We start from the raw sequence: 25,204 nt of genomic DNA, 5'->3' as shown, positions 1-25,204 counted from the left end.
ATCTGTAATTGAATACTGAAAGGCCTAGAGTTAACATATCAACACAGTTACTCAGCACTGAGCACTTCCTGAAGATAACAGCAATGAATTTAGTTTTGAAAGGTTATTCAAAAGTAAAGGGCATATTATCTGAACTTAATTTAAGCGAAATGTTCCATACATCATGAAATCGACCGACAAATCGTCAAGATCAAGAAATTATTCAGCACATTGTCTTAAAGGCATAAATGTAGATATGTAGAGGTAGAGGTAAATAAACACATACATTTTAAAATTAATTATTAAGTGGATTTTCAGCAAACTGTCAACATTACAGCAACATGAAAAAAGAAAGAAAAAAAAAAGAAAAATAGTATTACAATTTAAAATATCTTCTATAATATAAAATATTTTAAAATGTAATTTATTGTTCAGTGTTTCATGATCCTTCAGAAATAATTTTAATATGCTGATTTGTTGCTCAGGAAACAGTTCTCATTATTTTCTCATGATTAAAATGATTGATGGTGTTTAATATTATTTCCTCAGGATCTGTTGGTTAATAGAAAAGATAAGACCAACATATATTTGAAGTAGAAATATTTTGCAACATTTTAAAGGGGTTTACTTTTTGTCAAGTTACTGCGTCTTTGATTAACAAAATTATTAAAATGTTTATCAATAATAAATAAAAAATCTGGTAACCAAAATCTCTGCTAAAAAAATACTTAATGCAAATGGACTTTTGACTTACCTGTGACTACTTTACAATGTGAAAATCATCAGGTCTTCCTACAACTAAATACAATTCCTGCTAAAGTGAAGTCTGTATTAAGAGGCCCCACAAAAGTCAATGCAAACCCCATCTTTAATACTTTACTCTTTCATATTTATCCCACTGTTGTTTGTATATTGTCGATTAAGCTCTTAACTGAGCCTGTTGTGAGCAGTTATATCACTGCAGTAATGTCATGCATTAAGTGAGAGATCTGAGAGGCTTAGTTTCCCCGGGGAGGCTCGGATCTGATGTTCCCAACAACATATCTGTAAGTAAGAAAGAATATAAAAATCACTCACATGTAATTTTGATAATACTCCATGTTCTCCTTTTAGTAAAAAACAGCATGAAAAGGCAGCAAATTTAATAAAGCAATTAATAGGACATCCGTTCTTACGATGCATGGCCAGAGAAATAACATCCTGTCCTATTTTGTTTTTATTTTTAGCCCATGTCTAAAAGTGCCATGTTTTCGAGTTTTTTTCCCTGACCTTTCCAGCACATTTCCACCATCATTTACCCAATCCACCAATCCCAGGAAGGAACACAATACACAATCCTGAAATATAAAAGCATGTTGTCATGGTGACACCAAATATTGTAAAGAAGTGATTAGTGCGCTTTAGCAATTTACTCTCATGATTTCCTGCTTCTCATTCATGCTTATTTGCTCCTAATATAAATGTTTGTAAAATGGAGAGAGTAATTGGAGAGGAAATTAAGGTATTAAATCAGATCAGACCACTCTGATGGCAAATAGCACAATGACCTAGATGTCTACTAGTCCTTGTTGTTGGACGTTTAACCATCTATGAGCATCACCTCCATATTTTTTCTGACCAAAATGAACAAAATGCCCCCCAAATTCCAGATTAGGGGCCAAAAAATGCCTCTTCACAATCTGTTACTGCTGTTAAATAAATAAATAAATAAATAAATGTGTATCTGATTTACATTACGTTTGCCCACGTTGCATTTAAATTTCTTTCTACGCGCCTTCATAACCAATCACGTACGTTTTTGCTGAGTTTATGAATGCAGTGTCCAATCAGAGGCGTTTGGATTCGTCACCGCAGCTGGAGAACCCATGAGTCCCAATGCGCATACTATGCACCGTATCTGCCCTAAAAAGTATTGAAAATTACTAATATCACCTAGAATTTAGGATGGACAGTAGTAAGCACATTAGGACGCAGGCAACGAGAGTTGTTCCGGTACGCGCGCTCACTGACTGAATTGTGAAATCTGCATTTGCGAATTCTCTCATCTTCATAAACAATAACGACCTGCAGAAAAGACGCAAGTAAGATAGTTATTTTGCAGCTTAGACAGCTTCAGTGATTATAAGGGGAGTTTTTGCTAAATGCATTACTCAAATTATCATACTGAAGCCCTGAACACTTAAGTGCTGTTGGCCCACTTTCTTTATAATAACCGTTTTCTTTTTCATGCTGGAATAATCAATGAGAAATCGGTTTTCTAATCCATAAATAATAATAATAATAATATTTTTTTAAACTATTAGGCGGTTTTGTCTGTAGCCAGAATATGACTTTCTTTATTTCCTCCATTAAAAATAAATATTAATCGCCATTCATTATCATTATTACAATATCAAGAGCAGTAATCAACAATAATGATTTGTCATGATTTTGCAGCTTCACCCTCTAATACACCTTTGCAGTGTAAAGATGGCTTTTTGTTGATGCTGAGAATGATTGGTAACACTCTACAGCATTGTTGTTGATTCAAAAAACGAGTTCAATCCAATAATTTGACATAAAAAAACCAGATACATTTAGTAAGGTAATTAGAAAATTGCCTTAAAGGTAAGAAATATTGCCTCTTACTGAAAAAGTTAATTTCTGCCCCTGCTCTGGTGCATTTTTTTTAAATATAACTACAGAATGTATTAGTGTTCTTCAAGTAGTCTGAGATTATGAATATCATGTTATGAGTGGTCAGCAAACTGTTGATGATCCCATTTAAGAAGTTTCACTATGTGGTGTAATCACTATTACATCAGATTATACATCCACATATATATATATATATATCATGAGGGTTACCATCATTGGCTTACAGGCTGAATCATCATCCTGTCCTTGCCAACTGTCCATCTAATAATTGTGTGTGTGTGTGTGTGTGTGTGTGTATATAAATAAATAATATATATATATATATATATATATAAATATATCCTTTTCCGATTCTTCTCTTCTATCTGTTTGCATCCTGTTCTGTCAAATGAAGGCAAAAAATAAATGAATAACAATATTAACTAAACAATTTCAGTGTTGTTAGCAACCTGTTCATTCTTACAGATTCCCTTTTCATCTGTATGTTTGCAGATGAATCATTCGGATTCAGTCCATTATGAAATTCAGTCCATTATGTTTCACTCCATAACTAATTTCAAAAAGCTTTTATGTATTTTATATTGCAAAGGCGTCCATTTTTTTTTTCACGTCCAGGGTGAGTTTCACTCTTATGTTTCACTCCATAACTAATTTCAAAAAGCTTTTATGTATTTTATATTGCAAAGGCGTTGCTGTTTTTTTCACGTCCAGTGGTGACGAAGACGGTTGTTTTCTCTCGGTGTACCTGACATTTGGAAGGGTTTAACGTGGTGTTCCCACACATAATAGTGGCGGTTCTTAGAACAGAGGATGTAAACAGGTTGTAGGGTAAGAGGGATTGGGGATGTTATTGTGCCTCTTCCTCTCTCTCATGTTCATCAGGAAGGGAAGACATCAGTCAGACTACACATTGTGTGATTTGTTTTAAGACACGGCCTGTGGCTGTGTACACACAAGCCACCCTTGTATACCAGCTCACAATTAAATTGGCGAAATCGCAGATTTAAATGTGTTATGAATTTACATGGCCTCAGGGTAATACTAAAATCATGTTAAAATGTATATTGTTTACATCTTATGGCTTAATTTTTGAGTATTTTAACATTTACAGATCAGTCCGATTATAAGTATCTCACTTTAACCCACATTTCTGCATTTTTAAAAGAGACAAGTCGAAATCAATTTTGTTGTAATCAACATTGTGCCTTTCGGTTTCTACTGAGTCCAGAATATTCCTAAACATATATGTAGTTGGACAACTTATCTGAGCTGTAAGGAATGTGTGGCAGCAAAAACATATTTATCACCTTGTACAACACAGTCCTGTTTCTTACCAACACAGTTCTCACTGATGGCCAGGATGTGTATGTTTATTGACATAGTCTACACTGTTTTTCTATGATGATCTCTGTCCATCAGAGGCTCATAAGTTCAACAGAACAACACATTAACCTATATTTAATTTTTTTTCTCTCAAAGACTTTCCTTGGTCTTAGAAAACATAGTTAAACTAGTTGTGCTACTTCCTCAAGTTTCAAATACAGATTTAAAACCAAGTTCTAAAACAAACTAGTAATTTTCTGAACAAACCCTTTTAACCTTATACCTAAAGAAACCTAGAAGGTACTTTGGATCAAACCGAGTCTTTGGCATATACAACATTAGCTATTACTCACATGTTTTGTTCTTACTGCATCTATTTGGCAAAATCCTGCATTACTAATACATTACAATATGAATATTCTTATGGTATGCATAAATACAGCTGTTGCCAACACATTATTACAGATACTAATGCTGGACAGTGTTAGACTGGGAGTGCAAGTCAGATTTTAGACTACACTGTCTAAAGATTATTTCCATTATCACAGGATAAACCCTGACAGTAAAGCATAATGACTGGCTAGCTGTACATTATCTCGTTTTTAACATGAGTGCTTACCTAATACATAAGTAAAATGACATGAAATATTGATTTGAGCTGAAATCATTTTATTATGAGATTAAAGAGACCACAGGGCATACAGGATCACTGAATTGATTAAGTTGAGTACTCTTAATACTTAACATTTAATTACAGTTTATAGTCTGTAGATTTAGTGTAAATTGAAAGTAGCTAAAAAAATTTATAATAATATAACAACAAAAAAAATTTAAACAAATGCCTCGTTTTTTTTTTTTTTTTTTTTTTTTTTTTAAATAAAAAAACAATGTTATGGGGCATGTTTTTGGAGTAATTAAAAGCAGAAATGTGAAGTTTATCTTTTCATAAAAGCACTTACATTTACTCTTCTGTTAAAACTTGCATATGTAAAGTTTTTCTCGTCATTTTTACTGGAATTTTATGGTTTATGGCTTTATGTTATAATGACAGTGAGACTGTAAAATGTATAACTTCACACAGAAAAGGTTAGTAAGCGATTTTTTCACACTACTGTTAACATGCATATTGTTTGTCTTGTGGCTATACGTTTGAAACTGGGTATTTAAAAAGTTTACAGATCTGCCCCATTCACTGTAACGCAGATTTACAGTGTTTTACCATGGTATATTTACCAGGACAAGATCCACAACGAGGAACAAGAGTAAATAAGTGTTGTTTTTTTACGCTCTGGAGTCCACATCATTCAATCCCAATGCATTGCCTAGAAGCCAGTGTTTTAGATTATGCAAAGTGCACGCAAATGTTTAGAGCGCGCATGCTGTCTAGGTCCACGGTTCCAGTCCATATTTCCCCTGTGCTCGAGCTGCCTCTCTGGCAGGTCTTCTTTACTGGCGCAAAGACAGGAAAGGGGATCCTTGGAGAGAGGGGATATGTCAATGCACTAGCTACAACCAGCGTGTGGACAAAAAAAAAAAAAAATAATAATTCTTGCTATTTTATTCTCCTCTTTTTCTCCGCGAGAGAGTTAAAGACGAGTAAGTGAGCTTTGCGGAATCAGCTTCACTTCGTTGTATTGATCTGTGAAGCAAGGCAACTGCGACGCAGAAAGACTGCATGTGGGGCATTTGTGCTGGAAGTCTCGAGGAAATCTCAGGAACTGCGGTGTTTTCAGCAGACGCCTCCAGAACTGATACGATTCACTAAACTGCCAGCTTACAGGCTCGTCGTGAGGAATAGTACGGAGAAACTACCGCGTGTGACCCGTAAACGCGCTACGGCGAAAGCTCGCAGTCAGCAGGAACCTGACTATTGGGAAAAAAGTACACACTGAAATCTGCCCGATACGAAACCCTGGAAATCTAAGACGATTTGCAGCAGCACTGTCTGCAACTTATAAGTCTGTAGACAGTTTATTAGAACTATACGATCTTTTCATGTGAAAAAGAAATCGAAACGGCAACAAAAAGACGCTCATTTGATTATCTCGGCCTGCGCTCGTGTGCGCAGCCATTCCTCCCCGTGCTCCGCCAGTTTTTCCTTTTTTTCTCGCCAGGCTTGTAGCAATCTGCGCAAGGGCTGGACAGATATATGCAATCGATCGGAAATGATTCGTCGGCTCTTTGTAAGTGATGCAGCCCGCGTGCCTTATAGGTGTGTATTGTTTTACAGTGAATGAAAGTCGCAGCACGCACTGCCGTTAGCTTAGCGCTCGAGCGCCAGCATCAGTGCGCGCGACAGCAGAGCGGATTGAACACGTTGAATTTTCCTCTCCGCCCATTTTCTTTCTGAGGGGGGTGACGGAGGGTTTTTTCTGTTCTTTTTCATTTTTATCTTCCAAAACAACACTGGACTATTAAAACAGATCGTTACCCACACCAAGACGTACTCGGAGGGGATTTTTGGACAGATTTTCGGTTTCCCCGGGGTCAAAATGCGGCTGCGGACTTTGATTGTTTTGGTTGCGTCTGTCTACACTGTTTGCAACTGTCAACAAACAAATGGAGAAAGTAAGTGTAACTTAACCGCTTTGTTTTGTCTTTCACACAGATGCGGATTTAATACTATGGGAGTCTTGTCTGTTTAAATGTTAATCTACAAACGTTACCGAGCGCTCTGAACGGGAATAGGGGGTCGTAGCTCTTGACCACTGTGACACATTTGGTAAAGCAGAGTCAGACAGAAGGACATTGCAGGGCAAGGGGCGAATAAATCAAATATCAGGTCATTTTGATTTAGACAAACCGTTTCAAACTGGCTTTAATGGTACGATCGATTATCCGGAGTGTGCGTCTTGGCCCTGAAGCCAGATTATCGATCGTTTGAGGACAGCATTGATCTATTTGTAGCTCGAGCTGCTAGTAAGGCTCCGAAATGGTTTTCAAGTTCAGCCAGGCCCCTGTTTCATGCAGCCATTTGCAGCGTTGACAGATTTGCAAGAGGATTTCAAATCCTAATCAGATCAGTCGAGACCTATAGGGCTGTGTTTTTATTTATTTTTCAAAGAAGTCATGAAACCTGACTGGAGGTCTGTGATCTGATCTTTATGAGTTTGGAAAGTGCGTTACTATAGTACTAGAGCTCGCAGATGTCCTTTTCAAATTGAGCTCTCTGCACAATAAAACTATTGTAGATTGATATCACCGGGCCACAAATTTTATTAGCAAACTACTAACTAAATGTTAAGTTTAATGCTGAATATTAGATTGCTATAGTTTATCTGTATGCTTGATTATACAGAATATATTATAATGTGTAGTGACTTATGTAAATGCTTAATATATTTGGTATTTTGTAGTAATATTTTATATAAAACACCTCAGAATAGAAAGAATTACTAAACGCATATATGCTAGTAATTGGTTTTAATTAGGCAGTAGTCATTTAAATGATTGTGTAATTGGGTACCACTTGTTGTTTTTTAGTGCTTTTGGAAGACTTCCTGCAACAGCTAAATAAATATAAGTATGCTTTTGACACACTTGGCTGTGTTCAGCTCCAAACAAAACATTGGCTTATCTTCAGTTCGCTCTACAAATGAGTTTTAACATGTTTTTTTGGAAAGTTAAAAATACAGTAGTATTTTTAACATTAAGGGGTTTTTTTTGGGGGGGAGAAAATCAAATGAAATGCTCCAAGTTGCACGCTATCATTAGGAGAAATTCAGATCATTTCGGGCCTTATTTGTTGATTTGTGAGCTGTGTTAAACCCCAAGCACATTTTTTCTTATCTTGTTACTCTGCAGATTTCTAAATATAGCATTGGTTTGGATGAAATTTATGCATTCAATGTTCTGCCAGTTTCCATTTTGAGACTCTCTTCCATGTGTCTCACGGTTAAGCTACTGTGTATCAGAACAGTATGTTTAAAAACTCTGTTAGGTTTTAGGTTAAGACCTACATATGTTTGAAAAACTAATAACAAGCACTGCATGGAAAGTTACAAGTCTCTGTCTGTAATAATCTGATGTGGCTTTAATCAGCCTTTTAATTCGTGTTACACTCTAGGCCTCTTTCAGAAAAAATACTCATTATTTGTACTGAATTTAATTCCTGTTTGTTATTTAAAAAGTTGCTTGGCAAAATTTTCTTTATCAGCAATTAAAATCTGTAAGGTATGTGTGGCTTGTTTCCAGGTAATACGAAAAGAACATATTTGGAGTGTGTTGCATCTTTGTGTCTTGTCACAGCATAGATTTCAGCAGTAGACAAGTCAACACCTGGGGGTGTATTTATGGCACCTTTTTATTAAAACTGAAAATAAAAGATTGAGTAATATCGTGAAACCAGTTTGTGCGAGATTTTAAGAGCAGATTGAACATAAACAGGTTGTGTAATTGCTAAGTTGGCCCCCTTTTTGTTCCTCTTAGGCTTGTAGTGAACCACTGTAGGGAAGAGTGGAACTATTTTAGGGCCTCAATTCAGCCTCGTCAAGACTGGAAATCTGCATTTATTAATTCAAGGTTCAACTTCTATCTTACACTGATACTGCTATATTGTACTTTTTGTTTTTTGATTGAATACTTTTTCCCTATTATGAATTATAATCCCAGTGTAACAATTTGGAGTGAAATTTTTTTTTTAGTGTTTTGTTTGTCACCCTTTTGCTGCAGTGTCAGCACTGCACAAACTGTGTGAAATCGCTAAGTTAAACCTGATGATCATGTTTTTAAGCATGATCTGAGAATGATCCAAACAGCATCTTGTTCTTAAATGGAAACGAAGACATCTGACCTTTTATACAGCGGTGTTCACTTGCTCTATATCACAAATTTCCTTCTTTGATTCCTGACTTAGAAATAATGCAGAATCTTTCTAAGTTTCTTTAATTCAGATTATGTCTCTCTGACTGTATATTATTATTATTATTATTATTATTATTATTAATAATAAACTATCCTTATTGGTTTACACATTTAGCTTTTTTCGTGTTTAATTGCTCTCTTGCGCTTGAAGTGCTTAATTAAAAATGTAGTGTATAAATTTAATCTAAATTGTCCAATGCCGTCTGTATGTCTAGTTTTACTATCTATCTAAGTTTTTATTAGTACAGCTGTCACTCTTAACAGTCTTCTATCAGTTGTGTGTCTTTACAGACACGGACAGCACATGACAACATAATTTATACCTCTGCAGAGTAGAATCCGAAACCGTTTGACTGAATCACCTACTTGCTTACATTGCTAATATCCAAAAACAAGTCATATATAATTTCGTAATTGCTATGTTCAACCTTGTCAAGTCTTTGCTGACATGGCATGACCATTGAAGCTGTGAGAAATCATTTTGAATGTATTTGCCACACCCTTTGTTCACGTTACTCCATGCTTTCTCAGATCTTGCGGCTCATTGTGCTTCCTGATTGTACACATTGTCAGTTTTTATTACGATCCCCTTTTGATTACCTCATTCAAACCAACGATTAAAAGCTTCCCCTTAAGAGCCTGTTATTTGTTCTGTTTTAAAGTTCGACAGAGCTCTTCAGGTGGTTTTATTGTCTCGCAAGAGGTTACTAATAATTCAAATACTGCTGTATCATTGTGAGTGGCTTACAGGATATTTGTTAACAATAATTCTGATTGTGTCACGTTCATTTAATTTTCTGTATATTTATTTCATTGTTTGCATTCAGTGCTTATATTCATTATTACTTTGAAATGATTAAGAATGTGTTACTGGTTCAGCTATTTTCATGCTATTATGAAGTTGATACAGCATGTTAATTTTTAAAGCACATTTATGGGCCATTTTGTCCAAACAATAGTTTCTTGTGTGAAATCCCAACCTTTGAGTTATTGTGATTTCACATGCAGTTTGTCTCTCATGAGTTTTAAAATAGAATCAGCTTGTTGCAGACTCAAATCAGAACCACTGATGCAAATTCTTGTGCGACAACTGCTATAACTGTTATAGATTGTTTGAAATTATTATTATTGAATGTATGTTCATGTGTAAGTCGCTTTCTTACAAAGCCACATTATTCAATTACAATTCGGTTTAATGAGTAAAACCCAAAAAAAGCAAATGAATACAAACCAGCAAAACCTCAAAGAGTAAGTGGGACGAGATGTGTGGAGACCCACCTCTTTTTAAGACTTCTGTTTTTATATGGTCATACTTAGTTCCTTCCTGTGTCCTGGTTGAAATGTTTGCTATTGATTGTCTTGTTTCAGAGGAAAGAGAGTACTTTGTGTGGTTTAGCCATTTGCTGCATTTATTTATTTTTTTTAAATTCAAGAACATTTGCATTGCTTTGACGCAAGATTTATTTTGATCTCTTAATGGTGGCTGCGAAGGCAAACACACTTATGCAGATTGAATGCAGATTTCAATCAGTATGTCAGGTTGAAATATACTTTTCAGGTCTGTAACAAAACTCCAGAGAAAGTCTGAGAAATCAGCGTTGCCATAAATCACTACCTCAATTACATGCCTTTTCTTCTTTAGACATTTTCTTTTCTTCTTCTTAAACCTGTAGTTTACTTCAAGATTAACCTGTTAAAGTTATGATTTATATTTTGATCTTTTACAAATGAAAAAATGCTTTTTAACTTATTTTTCTTGGATAAAACCAATAATGTGTAACCTGTATAAAATAACACCTTTGTAAAACTTGCTTTGAATAATTGAGTATTAAAGAATTGAGTATTAAATAATTGAATATAAATGTAAATGCATGATTTTGTCTTTTAAAATTTTTACAACATAGATCTTTTAGCTAATCTTGATTTAAAAAAAAATCATCTAAACTGAAGCAGCCGACTCTTAAATTAATGCATGCTTATATCTTACATTATTCATTGTTAGATGTTGTTCAAGGTTTAAATCTGGCTAGAGCGTCATTCATAGATTTATTGCAAGTGAATGACGACTACACAGTCAGCCAGGAGCCAGGACACATCTCATTCTCACTGTGCCTCTGTTCCTTTTATGTGCTTCAACGATATACTTTTCAAGTGCCTGGCACCCCATTTGTACATAGTGTATTAGGAGTGTGGTGCTAAAAATAAGTGTAAGCGTAGAGGTATTGCACATTGTGTGTGTCTCAAAGAGAGAGAGGACGCACATGTCAGTAGGGTTATACTACGTGTTTCAGCTTCCCTGTGCTTCAAAACTTCCGGACTGCCACATTTATGAATCCCTGTGGTGGGGCCACTGTTATAACTAATGTAAACAAGTAGCCAGTGCAAGGTATTTTTGACCATCCCAATGCCTCATGCTGTGACTGCCCAGTGTTTAAAAGGTCTCCGTTATGCATGGGCTGACCGCTCATCAGAGTTCATGTATGCGTGTAATTCATGTAAACCGTTGTGGAATCTAAAGTCATGAGCAGCAGGGGCCGTTTTTCATTTAAAGGGGACCGGGAAACTAAAAGGACACAATAAGATGTGTAGCATCCTATGTATTATTATTGTTTATGATCGCTGTTTAATTGCTTATTTGTGTTCTTTGTTTTCTGCCAATTTTTTATTTTTTTTTTTTGTCAATATTTCATAATGTCATATCAATTAATTACTAGATAGAAACATTTTATCATCAACTAAAAACATTTTAGTTGATGATAATGTGAAAAGTTTTTTCCCTTTGTTTGTAAAATCAATATATATTTTTACATTATTGTATACAAATCAAGCATTGCTATTTTTAATATTTATTTATTATTCTATGAATATAGCCCTTTTTTTTAACCTTTTAACCTTTTATTTTCTGCCTTGAGGGCAATTTGTTCTGCTGCATGAATTACAATTACACATACACAACAACAAATCCAAAACATCAATAATACATTAAACATAAATATTAAAAAACAAGAAGTCTAAAAATCTACCTCTTTCCATTATAATTGAGCAGGGTTGATAGCACATGGTACAAGTGAGAACTTTAATCTATTTGTCTTACCTAGTGGGACTTGAAATACTATCTATATATATATATATATATATAATATATATATATATATATATATATATATATATATAATATATATATATATAAACATCTGTCTGTCTATTTATCAATGTATGTGGCATTGTCTCATACCTTAGGCAAAGCAATTTTGGTTTACTTGAGAAGCAGCTCTCCTGCTCATACACTAGTAAAGCAGCACTGGAATGTAAAAATCTGCAGGAAGAGCTTTTATTATCTTCATTAACCATGTTGTGACATCTGGAAGGCATCAGCTCAAAGGGAGAAAATTGAACAGTGCGACAGAAAACTTTATGTAGTTCTAATCATTTTTATGGTTCTGTATATGATCTACTTTATAGGTTTCTATAGAATACATTTTCACGTTATGTTTTTGTTTGTTTATGTTTGTTACAGAATAAAATCCTGTTAAATTGAAGGTATAGCAATTTTTGCTGTACATTCTCACCGAACCAATTAACATTTTGCTGTCTTTTTTGTCATTGCAGTTTGCTCAAGTAAAGACATCAGAAATAATGTGACCAACCTGCGGGTGCTGGAGAACTGCACCATAATCGAAGGCCACTTAAAGATCCTGCTCATGTTCACAACCAAACCAGAGGATTTCCGTGGCCTAAGTTACCCCAAGCTGACGGTAGTGACGGACTACCTGCTCTTGTTCCGTGTTTACGGCCTGGAGAGTCTCAGTGAGCTATTTCCCAACCTCACAGTGGTGCGTGGCAATAATCTCTTCTTCAACTATGCGCTCGTGTTGTTTGAGATGCTGCAGCTGAAAGAGATCGGCCTTCACAGCCTGATGAACATCACCCGTGGAGCTGTGCGCGTGGAGAAGAACCCCGACCTCTGCTACCTCTCCACCCTCGACTGGTCCATGATCCTTGACTCGGTCGAGGACAACTACATTGTGGCCAATAAGAATGATCGAGAGTGCGGAGATGTCTGCCCCGGCACGGTTCAGGGCAAAACCACCTGCCCCCTCACCACCATCAACGGGGACTTCAGCGAGCGCTGCTGGAACCAGAAGCATTGCCAGAGAAGTACGTAACCTAAAGCATTTTGTTTTATTGTAGTTTTGCACTTTTAAACCATCAAACAGAATGTATTTAAACCCTCAAGAGGAATCCCACTCACTTTCGCCTCCCCCTTGTCGTCATATAATCGTTTCAAATCTCCGTTTTCACTGGCGCATTAGGGTAATAATATTTATATTACCATAGAGTCTCGAGATGTTTTGAAAAGTGAGCGGAAAGTTGTCAGGGCCCTGTGTGTGTGTGTGTGTGTGTGTGTGTGTGTGTGTGTGTGTGTGTGTGTGTCAGACTGTGTTGGCAGTACATTCACTGGTTTCTTTCAGCGGTAAAGACAGCCAACAGCAACCATGCTGGAAGCAACAAGTCAGGTGATCAGCTGCAGTTAAGTAAGCCAAGTTTCTGTGTCAAAGCCTGAACCATGTTCCAGATTATGACGCAACTCCCTGTTTGTGCAGTAATTCATGGTGTGGGTGGTGCTTTGTTTAGGTGTCTGTGTGTATTTTTTTTTTTTTTTTACCAGACAGGATCCATTGGAGTGGCCAGTTGCACATTTTGAGCTGGTCTGCAACCAATGAAGCCATCTGCAGCAATTTGTTCCATCAGTTCAATTCGAAATGCCAAAGAGCTTGAGTTTTGAACATAAGGAAGAATTTTACATATTGGTGCAAAGCCCTTGAGCTCACAATTACTCAACACATGGGACACATCATGTAACTGCTCTTTGAACTAGCTGTATGGTGTCATGTGTCTTGGAGGCATGGTCATGTTCTGTTTGGTAATGGTCTTTCTGCAGCCTCATTTTAAAAAGAAAAGACTCTCCTCTCTAGCTGTGTTTGCTAAGGCAGATGTGTGCAATTAGTTTTCAGGCAGAAATCCCTTTGTCTTAAGTTGGAGAAAGGCCTGAGTCTCTAGTGACCAAAATAAATACATAGAGGTGGGCTCTTTTGACTTGTGCCAGTTCTCTAGCAACCATCCAAACAATACAGCAACATGCTAAAACAATGCCAGTGTCATTATGTAACTCTAGTATTGCTATTAATATACTGCAAGTGAAAACTTGTAGCGGGGATACATTATTTGTTCGAAGGGACAGTAAAGACATTTTCAATGTTACAACAGATTTCTATTTCAGATAAATGCGGTTCTTTTGAACTTTTGTTTTCAACATTGATAATAATGAAAAATGAGCACCAAATGTGCATATTAAAATGATTTCTAAGGATCATGTGACACTGAAGACTTGAGTAATGGCTGCTTTGCCATCACAGGAGGAATAAATCACATTTTAAAACAGAGAAGTTTTTTTTTTTCTTTTTTTTTTCTTGTAGTAATATTTCACAATATAGTTCATAATTGACCAAATAAATGCAGCCTTGGTGAGCATTAGAGACTTTGAAAAACATTCAGAAGACGATAACGGTAGTGTATAAACTCCTCAACTTTTAAATGACAAAAGCAGCTGATTTTCGTAATGCTGTTTTATCTGTTCATGTGGAGTTGAGGGACAAACTGCTTTTAGGTGATTAATGCAAGAGGAAAGATAGACTGAAGTCCTTGTTAAGTGCCTTGATAATAGCCTTGTTTGGGCCACTTTGACTTATGTCTGCTGTGTTGCAGTTGTACAGTAGGTGATGGAGTTTTTGGCCAAAGGCAGAGATTAAAAAAGCATTATCTAATGATAGAATCAGTCCAGGCCTGCTGCTTGGTCTGTGGTGAAGGACTTGTGGTTGGAGGTCCAATATTGCTTAGAGTGTGCAGCAGCTTATAAAGCCACAGAGCACCAAAGAGCAAAGAGATACTGTAAGATGAATGTTGTTTTCAAAGAGTTTTGATTTGTGTATGTTGCACAGACCTCATAGTGTTTGTTGCGTGTACCGCAGGAATTACGCTCTCTGTTTATAATGCATTAAGAACCGTAAAGTTCCCTTTGTGGATGTTGTTTTGGTGATTTTGTGTAAAGTCAAGTGAGTATATTTTGTGCAGTTTTATGAGAGGTTTTCTGCCATTTGGCACTTGACTTCAAGAAGCTAATTCTGGCAATAAGTCTTGTCTTATTTTCGTCATCCATGTTGCAGCAATGCCTCAAGATGTTATATATTTAGGCCCTGTTGTGTGGCTTGACAGTATATTTCAAAACTGTTAAAACATTTTTATAATATTTTTTTCTTATATTCATGACCACATATTGTTGTAATATGTGTACTTTAAAAAAGCTACACTGAAGTCTTTAAGATTATTGAAGTGCTAAAACAACAGCATCTACAATATCATTTTTTCCCCTCTTATATATACATTTTAACCTAAAATACTCTTAGGGGGAAAAACACTGTTTTCAGTGTCCTAGTGACAGAATAGCCACTGACATCTGTCATGGTTGATCTGGTCACAGGCGGTCAGCTGAGACACATTACTGTTTACACTTGGCATTGACATGCATCTCAGATGTGTCTCTTGTAGCCACTTGTGATCAGATTTTGTTGAGAGGGGAGCCTTTGAATTCATAGCTGCATACATCACTTACTATATCAGCTTGTTACTGTGTAAAGGAGCCACAAAGGTGGCACACTATTAATAGTATAATAATAGTAAAATAGTATTTTTGTGCAGTTTTAATAACAATACACTTAAACGTTTAATCTCAGTTTAAGTTGGGAATTTAATGCTCAAAAAGTGGTTAACAAGTAATAAATGGATTTTAACTACTGCATAAATATAATTCAGTGTCATGAATTCCACTAAAAATACTAAGTATTAAATAAATAAAAAAACATTATAAGACTAAAACAGTATATTCATTTATTTTTCTTTTTTCTTTGGTAAAAAAAATAAATAAATGCAGCATCAGAGGGTTTGAAGTTTGGGGTCAGTAAGATTTTTTTTAAATAAATTAATGCTTTTATTCATCATCAAGCATGCATTAATTTAAAGTGACAGTAAAGACATTTGTAGTGTTACATTTATTTCAGGATTGGTTGATAAATAAAAAGTTCAAAAGAGCATGCTTTATTTAACATAAATATTTTGTATTACGCTTTCCACAAAAATGATTTCCTAAATTATGTTTTCAGCAAGTTTTTTTTTTTTTTTTTTTTTTTTTTTGTAAGATGCCTTTAACTGGCAAAGTGTTTGTTTTGTTGGCAGGTGAATTATTACGATTGGTTGCTGTTATTCGGGGTGCATAAACATTTACTCTTGTGTTTCTGTACATTTAAAGCACACAAGGGCTTCTACACAACATATCAATTTGATGAGCTCCATAATAGAGCGTTAATCCCTCTGGGATTAAGCTGTTAGTGAGGTGAGATTTCCTCGCTCATTAATCCCTCTTCGTGGAGGATCTTACACATACTGTCTCTCTCTCTCTCTCTAGAATTCTTGCTCATTTGCTAAGGTTCCTCTATCCTGTATGTCTCTTTGCATAATTTTGAATCACATTAAGAGATTTTGTCTTACACACATGTCTGTCCAGCTGCTGGATTTCAACAGGGATCCGAGTGTGTCCGTCCCCCACCACTTAGAGGGAGCTGCAGAGTTGCATTGCTTAATTCAGTATGTAGGTGATCAGCGGCTAGTGGTCAGCTGCAGCCACGCACCCTTCCCTGATCCAGAGAAAGAGGAAAGTTACTGAGGACGGCCAGATCAGCAGGCCTCTTGCGCAGCAACCTCTAAAAGAGAAGGACAGAAAGAGATAGCGAGAAAAAGAGCCTGTGGTAACTGCGCAGGGACGTGCTGCCAAAGTCTCTCTTGCAGGTTTCCGCGGTTTTGTTGGCAGCCGTACAAAAGCGGTTTTGTTTCATATTCGGAATAGTTTTGGAAGTGTTGGCACTGGTTTTTCCTGAGCAGCTTTGCTCAGTGAGCATATTTTGACTGTTGGAAACATTAAAACTGATTTAAATCTATCACCATTGAGGAATTAATAAAGTCTGACAGTAGATCAAGCCCTTATTTGGCTTTTTTAAGTGCCTTATACCAACCAACTGCGCCGAACTGAATAACCGAGCATCATCCTGCACGATGACACCACAATGGGCCCGACTTCATTGTGCCCGCCAGCTGCCGTCAGCATTAAATGGGCGAAATGGGAACCATTGAAGGACGTTGATATATTTGAATGCTTTTCTAAAGGCGCTCGTATAATCATGTAAAGTATAAACGAGGAGAACATTGGTGATTTGGGAACAGTTTCTGCCTGTCCTTCATACCAGTGAAGTTCACTGTCAGTGTAGGCTAAAGTCTATATTTTGTGTTAGATCTGTTAGGGGAGCGTTGAGGCTGTCAGCCAGTGCTGAATGAGGCTGGGTTTCTCCCGGCACTGAATATTTTACACACATTAAGAATGATCTTCATTATCTGTCCTCAGAAGGGATTAGAAACAGCTGGGATGGAGAAGCAGTAGTTTGACTGGGGGAATAGAAACACTACATGTAGCTAAATGTATTAAATTTGTGGCTTAACGTCCACCTCCCTGGTGACAGCTTGTTTTTGGCTTGGAGAGTTGGCTCATATTTGATTAGCTAATATAGTATGTTTATTTTTTTAGTTATTCTAATAATGAGTTTTGTGTAGCCATTTGTATCCGATTTGCTCAAGGCTCAGTCTGGGTCATATAGTTTGTCTGACTACTTGTTCACTCACTCGCGGCAATGTTAAGGAAACTACTTTGAAACTGTAGCTTCCCAAGCTACAAGCTACACATAAATTAAAGTCGTTAAACGACTCTACCTTTTTAAAAAGTAGTTTGTGACGCTACAAGCTACTAATAAAGCAACTATCTCAAAATAGCTCACTAGATGCTGTTTAAGGGAGTTTTAGTTTAGGAAACAAAGTTATTTATAGTACATAATTGTTGAAAAGTTTGGAGGCGGTAAGATTTTTTTTTAATGTGTGTAAAACAATTCTCTTTTACAACACGGCTGCATTTATTTGATCAAAACATCAGTAAAATCTGTATTATTGTGAAATATTATAGTATACCTGTGATGGAAAAGTGTGTCTGTGTGGTTCTGCACACATTGGTGGAATAATACACGAATGGGAACCTTTAACAGATCCAAACGTCATTCTATTCTTGTCTTATTTTAAAATATGGAACAGATTCTGCAAAAGAACGTCAAAAATATTAATAGCACGAGAAATGACGATAGAGGCTGAAGGAAACATTTTTAATGGAGTTGTTTTATTTTTAACACACTTTATAAGTGTTAGACCTTGAGGAGTGTGATCCTTCCTGTAGTTTATTCCATGTGAGATGAATCCAGATTCACATACGTCAGTGACCATCACGTCTCCATCCGTTGCAATCTCTGAGGGCCTGTAAGGGTCAGCTAGAAAATAACTTGCCTGTGCTTCTATTATTTATGTGCGGAAATGAGATCTTATGTACACACTTGTTGTTTCTCAGTGCTGCTAAGAAACGTAAGTAACTCTGGGGTGAAAGTGTGTATAAAGTGCACGCAGGGGTGTATCCTAAAGGAAGGACTGTCTACGGCAGGAGGCTTCACTATCGAGTCCCCCGTTTCCCCCTCACGCTTCCCCCCTCATGTATTGCCTGACGCTCCGATACTACAGGATACACTGGCGCCAATTCAATCTCAGCACGGAACAATAGCTGTTACCGAACTTCACAGAATGTTCGTCCCAATTGTTTCCGGGCATTGTTAGGCAGCTTCCTACTGGGAGGTTATGAATGGTCCCAGGGGCAGAGCTCCTAGACCCTCTGACCATCAGCACCACTGACATTAGACAGGAGCCGAACCTTTCCAGTATGCCGCGTCGCTGTGGGGAGGATGTTTTTCCCAGAGTTCAAGGGTAGACCAAGACGTGTTAGGATCTGTTTACATGAACCGTGCTTGACTTGAGAGAAAGGGAGAATGGACGCTTGATGAAAACCACCAAACACCTTAGCAGTCGCATAGAAACTCCTTGATAACGCCCCACAAAATATGTGAAAGTTGGCACGGGCGAGCATTAATCACACTTTCTTCAGAAAATGTTCAAATCTAATTTAAAAAAGTGATCATTTTGAATACAGTTGAACAATATGGGCCAGCATTTACAGCCATATGTGTAATATCTTTTAAAGTATTGCTTTGTGTGTATGTGGCACACTGGACATGTAGAGGAGACATTCGATTTTTCAGAACATGTCATTATCAGTGTTGTTATTGTTAATTTAACCTAAACTTAAGTGTTTTTGTTAACACTAAAATTGCTAAAATAGAAATAAAATAAAAAGCGCATGACAAAATTACAAAAAAAAAAAGACTAAAACTTAAACTACAATTAAAATGTAAATTAGAAATATAAAAAATAAAAGCAAATTCAAAACATTTAATAAATACTATAATACTGGTGAAACTGAGTAGCGTTCAAGTGTACCATGTTTAGCTACTTTCTAGTCAGTTTTATTTGGTTTTTTGGGTGTGGGACATTCTCGTTCTACCATTTGATTAGGCAAAACCTTTGTAGCACGGGATGAGTCAATATTTTTGGTCTTTTTTCCTGAAAGACAAAGACATTCATGTGTATAAATGAATTTCGTCAACATTTCGGAGTACACTAGCATATAGATTAGCCTCAAGGTTTACAGACATAGAATAAATGCCAAAACAACTCAAACAATTTAAATCTATGAATGTTTGAATGTTCACTTGACCCGATTTGTAGGATTGAAGCAGCTTTTTGACATTCGTTCAAAATGTAGAACTGCTGCACAAGTAATTTTCAAAACGCTTTCATAGTGTGTTGTCATTACGCACCTTGTAGCCTCCTAAAACACACGTGTTCGTAAGCCCAGCCAGAGCCACACCATTGCCTCTAAATTAATCACTTTAACTCTTCCTTTCTCACCCTTGTTCTGTCTGTCATCACTGTCTGTTTTTTTTAAACCATGCACTTACTCTGCAGCCAGTCTCCCTCACTCTTTCTTTCATTAGCTCGGCCTTACTCAACAAAATGTTCTTCCTCTTGGTGAAATGTTTGAACATGGCTTCTGAACATGCATCCCTAAAAGTGATTTCTTAAGCCTCTTTAAATAGCCCTTTTGTAATATCAGAAAATTAATCATGCCATATTCAGCATTAATCCATTGAAATTAAATGGGCTGTGCAGCATTTTGTGGATGGACAAAATATACATTCATCAGGTGGAGTTTTTGGCAGAAAGCCAGAAACACATTTAGAAGGTTTTCTCTTCCCACTGATGAGGTCACTAGAATCTAGAAAAAGATTAGGATCCTTCAACCACTTGAAAGACTCAATTATATGTCATTGCAAATTGTAAGTCTATGATTATTGATTATAATTGGCTGATAACAGCCTGTTTAATGGATCTGGTTAACTTTTTGAAGTTTCCACATATATTTTTGGCTCTTTTGGATGCTTCAGTTCTCACTAGGCTGATTATCAAGGCTGTATACTCAAGTGGAGCCCCTCCTTTAGGGCTGAGACAGGCCCATTGAGTGCCAAAGGTATTAACTCAGTCAAAAGCCTTACTGCTCAAGCCCTTCTCCTGGAATCCCAGACATCCAAAGCATTCATTAAACCTCAGCAGACGAGCATTTCATCAGTGTTTTTTAACAGTTTTTCACTCAAAGCTCTTCTGTGAAGACGTCCCTGGCCAGGTTCTTTAGATGTTGTTCACATCTGCAGATCTGCTTTCATGCTGATGAATAGTTTGAACTTAATCATGGCAATCAGATTTGATTTGTGGAGCACAGAAGCGTGAAATATTAAACAAGATTCATCTTATTTTAGCCGAGAGGTTGGCAGTGTTTTTATTTTGTGTAGCCCTCATATGAGCTGGTGCTTAGGAAATTTATAACTGAAGTATTTGCCTTTTTGTCATAATCCTTTTCCACAATAAATGTGGTAACTCTAGATCTACTAGGTCTTAAGAGGTCAAAGCCTGCAGAGAGGGGTATTTCTACACTGGGTCTGCAATGCATACTATCAAAACATTGCTTGCAGTAGTCTTAAATCTCAGATTTTGTCAACTTATCAGGGATTGAAAAATAGTTAACCAAAAATGAATCTGTCATCATTGCATGAACTAACATTTTAAATACAAAGCTGCTGTAACACATTTCTCTACTGACTAGTTCATTCAGTGATGCCAAAATAATGTTTTATTTATTTTTGTGTTATTTATTTGTAATATTTTTAACTCTCAGCCTCTTAGCCATGAGCTCCCTATCACATGTCTTTAAAGGCCATGCTGCCTGTGTCCTCCTCCATGTCTCTATAATTCATGTAATTTTCTAAATGCATAATCAGTTAGAGTGGGTCTTTTAAATCTATGCGCTAACCACTCAGTTTACGCTAGATATTATTAGGCCTGCATGGAATCTGCACACTTTCTTTATGTTAATTGTGTAGGAAAATCTACTCAGCTAAAAAATTATCCCTAGATACATACTAAGTCTTCTGAAAACATACAAAAACTTTGGATGAGAAACAGACCAAAATGTTAGTCATTATTCACTGCAAATCTTCCCTTTCAGTGAGCTGTTCACTGCTGTCAGTGAGTTGACTCATTGGTCCAATTTCTTCATTTATCATTCATGTGCACTGTATCAGCTGATTCATTGAAAGATACATCTCAAAAGAATTAATTGTTTTTCAGATGAAATCACTACTTCGCTCATGAATTCGTATTAACGTGCCAAGGAGACTAGTGTGGATGCCAAGATTTTCAGTGGATTGAATCAGAAGAATTAAGTCAAGTAATTAATTCATAATGAATTCAGTCTGTTTACCCACAAAGGTATTGTATGACTTCAGAAGAATCGGAATATGCTTAAGAAGTTCAGATGTTTCCAGCAGTGACAGTACCTTTTCCTTGACAGTTTCAATTGTGTAAGTATCTGTCAAGCAACCTTTGCAGATCCACCCAACACATACTAATGTGGTAGAGACCGAGAAGGAGACTGTGCTGTTGTGTCAGTAGCCGTAGGGGTGTTTTGTCCAGACTGATCCTTAAGCTTCAGTTTGGGGTGTGGTAGTCAAAGTTGATCTGACATTCCTCTCTGCTGTTAGAAGAGAGAGAGATGTCTTGCATACAGTCATTAAAGGGATAGTTGACCTAAAAATCAATGTTCTGTCATCATCTTACTCACCCTTGTGTCATTCCAAACCAGTATGACTTTCTTTACTCTGCTAAACATAGGACATGGTATTTAGATGAACGCTGGGGTTTTAAACAACCTTGACTAAATCTAAAACCATAAAAAAGCATTTTGTTACTTGAAAAAATAAACATGAACTGACACAAAGCACAAACATATTTATTAAACATATTATTTTGAAAGAAACATTTCATTTTAATATAGTAACAGTGTACTAAATTAACTAAAACATAGAAAATAATAATAATTTAAAATTAATTTAAAACTATAATTAAATTAAAATAGGAAATATATATAAATAATAACTATTTCAAAATATAATAATGCTAAAATAACTGTATTGACTGTATGGACCGGCCATTTTATCATCTTTTGTGCTTCACAGAAGAAAAGGCCATACAGGCTTAGAATTATGTGAGGTTGAGGAAATGATGACAGTTTCCATTTTTGGGTGAATCATCCCTTCAAGGCTTTTCATTTTACTTAATTTCATGTTCATTACAGTCTCAATAAATGATTGTAGCACAATGTATGAGAAACAGATTTCCTACGTAGATGTTTTTTATTTGCATGATGTCCCTGCGTCATTCATCAACACATTAGTGCGGTTGATGCGGCACTGTTTGTGATCTGGATCTTCATGTCTAATTTAGATATCTTGCCTGTCATTGCAATACTCGACCTGGTGGCATTGAAAAACAAAACGTGAGCGAGTACAATCGTGATGTTGGAGTGTTTTTCCTCCATTACGGATGGCTGGTTGCCTAATGAAAGTGTTTACAGCATCTGTCTCTGCTCTACTGCTAGTAGCCACTGTTTCACCACCTGCAGTGTGTCACATAGTGCTGTCACCTCTCTGAAACCACCATTAACCCCAAAACACAGAGACTAATTAATAGCTGTCCTTGTAGCATCTCATTAATAATCCGTCGTCTTCTCACAGTCCTCATCCAATCATAGAACAAGCGCATATCTCTGACGAGTCAGGACCTCTTACCCACACACATCCTCATCAATGCGCTTAATGAATGTGTAAGCACATATTAAAGCAGCATCCTGTCAGACTTAACTGGTTAACAAGGACCCAAATGCATGTGATAAGGCCAAGAGAACTGACTGACTGCCAGCTATTGAGCCAAATATGCACTCTCTGACGCAGGTACACTCAATATAAGATTATTTAGTTGTTTGATCAGTTTCATTGTTCATTGTTCAGTTACTTGTTCCTCTTGCCTATTTAGGAATCATTGCGTGAATCAGATCTGTAAGTATATCTGCAGTATCATAAGTATATTATGCTCATAGTATCACAAATGAAGTATGCGCTTTTTGTGCATTGTTGGAAAATGCAGCCATAGACTTCAGTTCAAAATGAATTGAAAAGACTTCTTTGCTGTCAGTCGGCACACAAATGCCCACAACAACAAGGCTATCAAGGGCATTCAGAGACTTGAGCATTGTTTTGGCTGTGTGCTTCAAGTTGTTGTCTTATTAAATCTCCTCTCTAGTGTGAAGCTGTGTGATGCTGAGCCAGTCTCTCAGTCCTTGGTTAAAGACTTGATTGTCCTTCTAAGATGTTTTTCTAGCTCTCCACAGTAAGTCGGGAGCTCTGAGGGGCCATCGGGTGCTTCCTCACCTCTCTGACATTGCGCCTCAGAGACTTGAATGTTAAATTTATATTCTTCTCAAAGATGAGAAAGCTGCAGAGAGTTCATGGCTTGGTTTTGCCCTGTCATGAACTGTGACACCTCCTGTAGTCATGTGCCTTTCTAAATACAGCACAGTGAATTTACAGCAAGCACATTACACAAGTCTAATTTTTGAAGTAAATGGCCTGAAATCTAGTGTTAAGAAGGGTTTTCATTTTTTCAGTTTTCATAGTTCACCAAAAAAAAATTTACTTTCTTTAATTATTTCGTAACCTTCATGATTTTCACTTTTACTGCTAAATGTTTTTACCGAATCATTATGTAGCACTGAATATTGATTGATGGGTAAGGAAATCAAATTAATCCACTCTGAAGTAACTTCATAACCAGAAAAAGTTGGAAGAAATGAAGGCCTCTGAATGCAGGTGCATATGTAGTAGACCACCAGTCTTACAATATTTATAACTTACATAGGGTCATCCAAACTTTACTGTAATTCCTCTTTACTGTTTTGATGAAGCATTTAAATGACTCTGTGACAGGCTGGGAAATATTACAGTTGAAGAAGTACAGAACATCCCGCTAGTCTATAAAACAACAACGCCTTACTCTGGAATTGTGTGTTATTTGGACAAGAGGTGTTCATCAGTCTCAAGTTGCTTTGGCAGAGAGGTCCATAAGTAAAGAATTAGTCTTGTCTTCACATGTGAGGTGTAGTTTGAGCAGTGTGTTTAGGTGTCTGCGTGCAGGTTACCCTTCTGTAATTCAGCTAGGAAAATAAGACATTCCTAATGGTCCTAACATTCCTAACAGCACAAGCACATAACTAACTGGGAATTAAAAAAATGGACCGAAATGGGAAGAGTGGACCATATGATGGTCGTCAATCTTAAAGGGTTAGTTCACCCAAAAATGAAAATTAGCCTGCGTTTTACTCACCCTCGAGGCATCCTATGTGTATATGACTTTCTTCTTTCAGACGAATCCAGTCGGAGTTATATTAAAAATTGTCCCGGATATTCCAAGCTCTATCATTGCAGTTAGCGGGTGTTTTTGTTGAACAGTCCACAAGACGTCAAATAAAGTGCGCACATCCCTAATAAAATGTTCCTCACACGGCTCCAGGGGGCGAATAAAGGCCTCCTGTAGCGAATCCATGTGTTTTCATATGAAAAATATCCATATTTCAAACGTAATAAACACTTCCGGTATCTGTCATATGCGGAAGTCATTCCAGCGGATTCACTAAAACTGTGTAACTTTTACTGCATATCAAAGACCAGAACATAATAAATCTAAAACTTAATAAATGTATTTTTAATGAATACTTTTGATCTGGGCCAGTGATTAAACTACCTAGAATACCCTAGCAACTGAATATTGACACCCTTGCAGGTCCCCAGCATCTTTTGCACTGGCAGGCACTACTTATGTTTACTGGAGAGAATCTTTTTCTTTGTACTGTCAAAAGCATCCAGGT

The 25,204-nt window shown here is 36.6% G+C and overlaps 1 protein-coding gene across 1 annotated transcript in view; it reads left to right on the top strand.

Moving 5' to 3' along the window:
• The first annotated feature begins 5,363 nt into the window (after positions 1-5,363).
• insra (insulin receptor a) overlaps positions 5,364-25,204 on the top strand; it is a 46,691-nt gene continuing 26,850 nt past the window's right edge. Inside the window, exons 1-2 of the mRNA XM_042718629.1 lie at positions 5,364-6,507; positions 12,412-12,960. Coding sequence (XP_042574563.1) covers positions 6,432-6,507; positions 12,412-12,960 — 625 coding nt within the window. The 5' untranslated portion in view covers positions 5,364-6,431. The remainder of the gene's footprint in view (positions 6,508-12,411; positions 12,961-25,204) is intronic.

The sequence above is a fragment of the Cyprinus carpio genome, chromosome B2 (genome assembly GCF_018340385.1).
Source record: "Cyprinus carpio isolate SPL01 chromosome B2, ASM1834038v1, whole genome shotgun sequence".
In the NCBI taxonomy this organism is placed as follows: Eukaryota; Metazoa; Chordata; class Actinopteri; order Cypriniformes; family Cyprinidae; genus Cyprinus; species Cyprinus carpio.
The sequence above is the reverse complement of the archived record's forward strand: the minus strand, read 5'-3'. Positions and strand labels throughout refer to the sequence as shown.